Raw genomic sequence first — 6,949 nt, forward strand, 5'->3', positions numbered from 1 at the left:
AGTTGTCAGTGCTTCATTTCCACTTTAAAGGGACACTGTGCAGGAAATGGTCAAAAAAGGTACTGCAACTATGCTACTCATTGAAACTGGGTTGGCTATCGCCAGATTTGATATTTACATGAAAGTTTACTAAGTAATAAACAAATATTTTCTAGTAGGGTCCAAGTATAGTCATTTTTGCAGCTAAAAAGAGCTATTTCTGGAAATTCAAAATGGCGGACCATGGAGAAGATCCCCCTTTTCATGTAAGAAAAGTGCAATTTTTCCAGTCATAATGAATACTTAGAATTTGATGGTGGTGGTAAGTATTCATGAAAAAGGTAACATTAGTGAATGGGTTGCATGGATTCTGGAAATTAACAACTAAAAAGCTCACACAGTGGCCCTTTAAAATATGTGCATTGTATCCAGGGCTCTAAATTAATACCAGCCAACTGGCCAAATGCTGGTGAAATTTCAATTTGGCTTGTAGAAAAGACCAACTTATTAGCCACTTTGACCCATTAGGGAGTATGTTTTTGGCTAGTGAGATTAACCGCTACAAGCCATTTTAGCTTGTGATGAAAAAAAGTTAATTTTGAGCCTTGATCGTATCCATTCCTGCACAGCACAGTGGAGCTGAATGTGGTGGTGAGGGGTGAGTGTTGTGTGTTGTGTGCAGGGCTGCAGGGTAAGCAGAGCGCTTAGGGCCTCAACCACTTTGGCCCCCATAAATTTAGGTTATTATTAGGTTAAATTTAATATTATGAGGGGAGTCTCCTGACCAGTTATGCTAACTTTGCTTAGGGCCTCCAAAACCTTGGCAGCGGCCCTGGTTGTGTGTGTGGTTGGGATTCATGTTTGTTTCTCCTCCATCTCCATCTCTAGACTCTATCTACTGGGGCTGTGTTATAGAGGAGCTGGGTGTGTGTTGTGTAATAGGAGTGTAATATGTGCATAGTATCTACTCCTGCACAACACAGTGGAGCCGGGTGTGGTGGTGAGGGGTGTGTGCACGGGCATAATTTTAAGTGCGGATGATGGGGACATCATGTCCATACCACTTTTGAAATGAACCTAGCTTATACCCAACGCTTTATTTCAAATATAATTAAAATAATATAGCTAACCCGGGCAATTTGTCATATTAATGGCCCCACCGCTTTCCAAGTCAGGGTGAGTGTTGTGTGTTGGGTTGGTATGCATGTTTGTTTCGCCTCCGTCTCCGTCTCTATCTACTGGGGCTGTGTTATAGAGGAGCTGGGTGTGTGTTGTGTAATAGGAGTGTAATATGTGCATAGTATCCATTCCTACACAACACAGTGGAGCCGGGTGTGGCGATGATGGGTGTCTATATAAAAATAAATATAATGTCGCTAACCCAGGCAATTTGCCATATAAATGCACCCCCAAAATGGCTGGTAGATGATGTTAATCTCACTAGCCAAACACACAGTCACTNATGGGTCAAAGTGGCTAGTAAGTTGTTTTTTCCCACCAGGCAAACTGAAATTTTACCAGCATTTGGCAGGATGGTTGATGTTAATTTATAGCCCTGGTGTGTAATATGTAGCCTGGCGACGCCATCCTATGTAGTCCACCTAATGATACAGTAAGTAAGTTCTATGGAACCACTCCACCTGGACTCCACCCAAAGATTTTGGCTGTTTGACGGAGTCAGCAGTCGCTTTAGCCCAGGCTATGTAATATGTGCATAGTATCTACTCCTGCACAACACAGTGGAGTGTGTTGTGTGTGCGGTTGGGATGCATGTTCGCCTCTCCCCATCTACTGAGGCTGTGCTGTATCTTGTATCTCTAATGAGCGGAAAGTTTATGCCTCTTGCAACTGCGACGGAAATCCGGGAAGCCGCCGCCGCTGCCGTGTGTGTGTGTGTGTGTGTGTGTGTGTGTGTGTGTGTGTGTGTGTGTGTGTGTGTGTGTGTGTGTGTGTGTGTGTGTGTGTGTGTGTGTGTGTGTGTGTGTGTGTGTGTGTGCGGTGTGTGTGTGTGTGTGTGTGTGTGTGTGCGGCGTGTGTGTGGGGAAGATGATGAATGTGAAGGCTGGCGCTTTACACCGCTGATGCATGAGCCCGCGCCTCCGCAAACAAAAATCTATAATTCATTCACACCCGCTGCAGTCTCTTATCACTGTAATTACGTCTTTAATTAGGAATTTTTTTATGGCTCATTGTTCATAAACAATGATGAATATGGCTTTTTAAGACCGAAAAATTCCGACGCGAAACAATGAATTACCAGCGAAAAGCTTCCTTAGCAAATTCGTAGCAGGCAGGCTGTGTTGCCTCTCCTCCTCCTCCTTTTCTCCTCCTCTCCTTCTTTCCCTCCTTCCTCCTCGGCTCGCACCGCAATTATCATGCACAAATAATGAAGCAGCCTGCTCGCGCTTGCTTCCTGAATTCATTAGATTTGAAATAACACCTTGCGCCTGCTTATTTTTCACTTGTAACCAAAAGGGATTAGGAGTTAAGCACTGGAACAGGTCCTACTTCTTGCATATTGAGATAACGAGCAGCTCGTAAAGCCCCTTTTATTACCCTCCTCCCTCTGTGAACTGTGGCATTATGGGGAGGGAGCCGCTTCCTCGCTTGGTCCGCCACGCACACACACACACGCACACACTTACACACAAACACAAACACACACAAACGCATGCACGCGTCCACGTGTTATGCATACATGCATGTTTCATTTTCACCACACACACACACACTCACATATACATTGGCCTGCATTTGTTTCTTCCCCTTCCATGCAAGACAAGTCCCTTCTCATCTCCCCTCCGCAGAAGTTAGGCGGTATGTATATATATGGCCTACCAGCAGAGACTGAGATAGCCAAGGCTCCTAAATGGCTAATTTTATGAGGCCGAAACTAATACGGTTTTATGTTTTGCTGGCTCCTGACCATGTTGCTTTTGTTTTTTTGTTTGTTTGTTGTTGTTGTTGTGTAGCCGGCGTCCCCTTCCTGATCACGGCGGAGCTGTTCAAGCAGTCCCATCGGCCGGCTGCCTACACCGTGGGGGGGTCCCTCAACTGGATGGCCAACTTCACCATCGGCTTCATCTTCCCATTCCTGCAGGTAACCATGGGGGGCAACCAGAGAGAGTAGAGAGAGAGAGAGGTTCCATTGGCCCATTGTTTCCGGGTTCTATTATTGGGGGGGAAATCCCCCTTTAGGCAGACCTAGGCAGACCTGAGGACTGTTCTATTCAATGCTAGGAGCATTATGACACGCCCCTTTAGGCAGACCGGAACCTGGTCACGTTAGGTGCCCATAGAAACCAATTATGTTGACATATCTCTACATACTTAAAGAATCTCTGGGGCAACTGTGGCGTAATGGTTAAACTACTTTCACACACAGCGCCACTAGTTACTCGCTTAGCGAGTTAAGTCAATAGGAAGTCTATGTGTATTTTATCTTATAGCAAGGCGACTAAGCAAGTAACCAATTGGAATGCAGAGTTTGGATAACTGACAGTACTTCTCACTTTTGCATTGGCAGTTAAACCTGCGGGAACGCTTGGTGAACGTTCCATGAGCGAATAGGCGAGAAGTGAGTAACGTATGTGAATCTAGCTTTAGTTAGCTAGTTGCTCTTGTGATTGAAAGGTTGCAAGTTCGAATCTCGTATACTGTATAGTGAGTGCACCTGGTTGTTTTGTTTGCCTGACACTGAAGAAGGTTCAGACCGAAACACCAGACAGGCAGTAAAGTCTGAAGGGACTGGTAGGGCTGTTAGTTAGGGAGCTGCTGTTCTGATCTGAAGGTTGCAGATTCAAATCCTATGTCATCCCAGCCTGGCTACCACGACTACAAGTCCCTTCAAGAGTTTGGCTAACACTGTCAAGCCATTTCTCTGTGAGAGGAACAAAGGTCATGTCTAGCTGGCTTTCATGAAATACCTCCATTTGCCACTGGTTGATGCTACAATCACCAGAAATTGCTCTGTGACGCTGAAGCATGTTATACTGTATAATATTGGTGGTATGCTTCTGTATACTATTGGCAGTAACTCTTCAGGAAGCAGCTGGTTGCTACAGCCACCAATACAATTCAATTTGATTTAAAGGGGTATGCCACTATTTTGGGGCTTAATACAGTTAAAATCATTGGCCAGGGTTTATAAAGGTGGTAAAGTGTCTTGTCTAACCCTCTTTTAACTTGTCTTAAAGCAAGACAACGCTTAACATGAAAAACAAGACACTTTACCACCTTTATAAACCCTGGCCAACGATTTTAACTGTGTTAAGCCCCAAAATAGTGGCATACCCCTTTAACATAAAATGAAAAATATTTTTGTCATGTGATGATTCTCATAACATCCCTGTAACTGTTATAGGAAGTGGCTGGATCCTACTGTGACCAATGCAACGCAATGACAAAGGGGATGATTCTCATGCTCTTTCTTATCTTTCTCTTTCAGGCAGCAGCTGGCTCATACTGCTACCTGGTCTTCAGCGGCGTGTGCCTGGGCGTGGCCGTGTACGTCTTCGCCGTCATCCCCGAGACCAAGAACAAGACCTTCGTGGAGATCAGCCAGATGTTCGCCAGCAAGGAGGGCATCATGGAGAGCGACCAGATGAAGCTGAAGAAGATGAACGGCTACGGCACGCTGGAGAACGGCTCGCTCGACTTCGACAGCTCCTCGTCCACCCCGTAATACGAGCCAGGTGGACCTACAGGCCAAGTGTCCACCCCATAACACCAAGGTGGACCAGGCCAAGTGTCCACCCCCTTACACCAAGAGGAATCCACCCCATAGTGAGAGCCAGATGGAACAGTCCAAGTCCATCCCATAGTAAGAGCCAGGTGGACCGGGCCAAGTGTCCACCCCCCGTAACGCCAAGGTGGACCAGGCCAAGTCAACCCTGTAACACCAAGGGGGGGTCAGGCCAAGTCAACCGTGTAACACCAAGGTGGACCAGGCCAAGTCAACCCCGTAACACCAAGGGGGGTCATGCTAAATCCACCCCATAAAAAAGGTGGACCAGACCAAGTCCACCCCATAACACTAAGAGGAATCACGCTAAATCCACCCCATGAAAAAAGGTGGACCAGGCCAAGTCCACCCCATAACACCAAGAGGAATCAGACTAACTCCACCCCATAACACCAAGAGGAATCAGACTAACTCCACCCCATAACACCAAGGGAGACCAAGTTAAGTCCACCCCATGAAAAAGGTGGACCAGGCCAAGTCCACCCCATAACACCAAGAGGAATCATGCTAACTCCACCCCGTAACACCAAGGGGGACCAAGTTAAATCCAATCTGTAAAACCAAGGGGGACTAGGAGGCCAAGTCCACCCCATAATAAAAGCCAGGTGGATTAGAACAAGTTCACCCCATAACATCAAGGTTGATCATGCTAAGTCCACCCCATAACACTAAGAGGAATAATCAAGTCCACCCCGTAACCCCAAGGTGGACCAGGTTAAATCCACCCCGTAACACAACATAACAGCAGGCCAGGCTAGTCCAGACCAGGTCTACTGCTGATTCCAATGTTCAGATTAAAGCTTTAGCAGCAGACCTGGGGAAGTTAACCTGGGACATAGTGCTAAATCGACCAATAAAAGAGCCCTCAGTTCTCTAAACTAAGTGATGCAAGCAGGCTATCTGTCTTCAAGTTTGTGGCTCTCTGTTGGTCAACTTAGCCAGGCTTATCATTTCACCATGTTCTTGGACTACCCCTTGGTCCACTCCAATTTCTGGGTAAGTTAACCTAAAGACATTGGTGAACCTTTTAATAGAGAGTCTGTAGGCACCATCTACTGTAGTTAAGAAAATAAGAACGCAAGGGGCTTTTACTGTAGTTGTTGAATTACCACTACCTTCAGGTTAATTTAACATGAATTTCTAATGAAACACCTTTTTGGAATTAACGCCCAGGAAGGCAAACGACGTCCACCTATGGTGGGTCTATGGTGATGTATGTGGTTTTCTACATTTTTGTTTTAACCTGACTGCGCGAAACTAGCTGTGCACAACTCAACCTCTGATTTTTGGAAATCACTGTCAGTCAAAGAATTACCTCACATGGTTGGCTTCCAGTGTCTTGCCCCTCCTCACAACATCGTGTTTACAAACACTGTGCACCCATGTATGTGTCCTCTTGAATCAACTAAAAACTTGTTTACGTCATCTGTCAGATGAATTTTTAGATGTTCAGTCAGAAGTGCCTGGAAGTAGGTTTGGATAGAGGATTTATGGTCTTCCTACAATTGTGAAAGTTTAGTTACTGCAGGCACAACACTTTCAAGCACAACAACGTGCAACCATTTCAGTGTTGCATTTGATTTTTAAAGCACTGCTTCACGTCCTTTGTGGAACAAGCACACTCGCAGTGTTGAGCCAAACCAACATCTGCACAGCACAGAATACATGTAAATGTATGTATTAACCCACTTTTTGATGTGTACATTTGAAAATGAACTGTATAATTTCTGATCTTTTATTCAGTTAAAAAGTCCAGCTGGGGTTTTGCGTTTTCTCTGTTCCTGTGGCGTAGATATTGATTTATAATATACATGTTCACCCCTAAATCATCTGTAGGACAAGATGATTTCCAAAAGGCTTACATGACCAGCGACTAGGGATGTTAACCGGTAGCCGTTTAACCGGTAGTGGACCGGATCAACGTTGACCTGCTAAAGTTTTCTGCCACCGGTTAACCCCTACCCCACCCAAGAAAATAAATCAATTGCCGGTTAACCACCAGTTAATGAGGCTCAGTAGCTGGTTAAGATTTTTTTTACATTTTCGCCATCCCAATGTTCTTCTTACCACTCCGAAACTAACCCAAAGACAAACGCAAGGCAGCATGATCACCATATGTTCAGTATGTCAACAAAAATTAAACAAAAAAAACCTGCTGCCTGCTTTTCTATGTTGTATGTGGTGTGCTAACCAAGATGTTAACCCTCAGGGAAGCTGTTTTGAGGC

At 45.3% G+C, this 6,949-nt stretch overlaps 1 protein-coding gene across 1 annotated transcript in view; it reads left to right on the forward strand.

Annotated features, from left to right (window-relative positions):
- Positions 1-6,509, forward strand: part of slc2a15a (solute carrier family 2 member 15a) — a 52,757-nt gene extending 46,248 nt beyond the window's left edge. The window contains exons 8-9 of the mRNA XM_063191297.1: positions 2,952-3,079; positions 4,427-6,509. Of these exons, the coding sequence (XP_063047367.1) occupies positions 2,952-3,079; positions 4,427-4,663 (365 nt within the window). The 3' untranslated portion in view covers positions 4,664-6,509. The remainder of the gene's footprint in view (positions 1-2,951; positions 3,080-4,426) is intronic.
- The last annotated feature ends 440 nt before the right edge of the window (positions 6,510-6,949 follow it).

Source organism: Engraulis encrasicolus, chromosome 24 (assembly GCF_034702125.1).
Source record: "Engraulis encrasicolus isolate BLACKSEA-1 chromosome 24, IST_EnEncr_1.0, whole genome shotgun sequence".
In the NCBI taxonomy this organism is placed as follows: domain Eukaryota; kingdom Metazoa; phylum Chordata; class Actinopteri; order Clupeiformes; family Engraulidae; genus Engraulis; species Engraulis encrasicolus.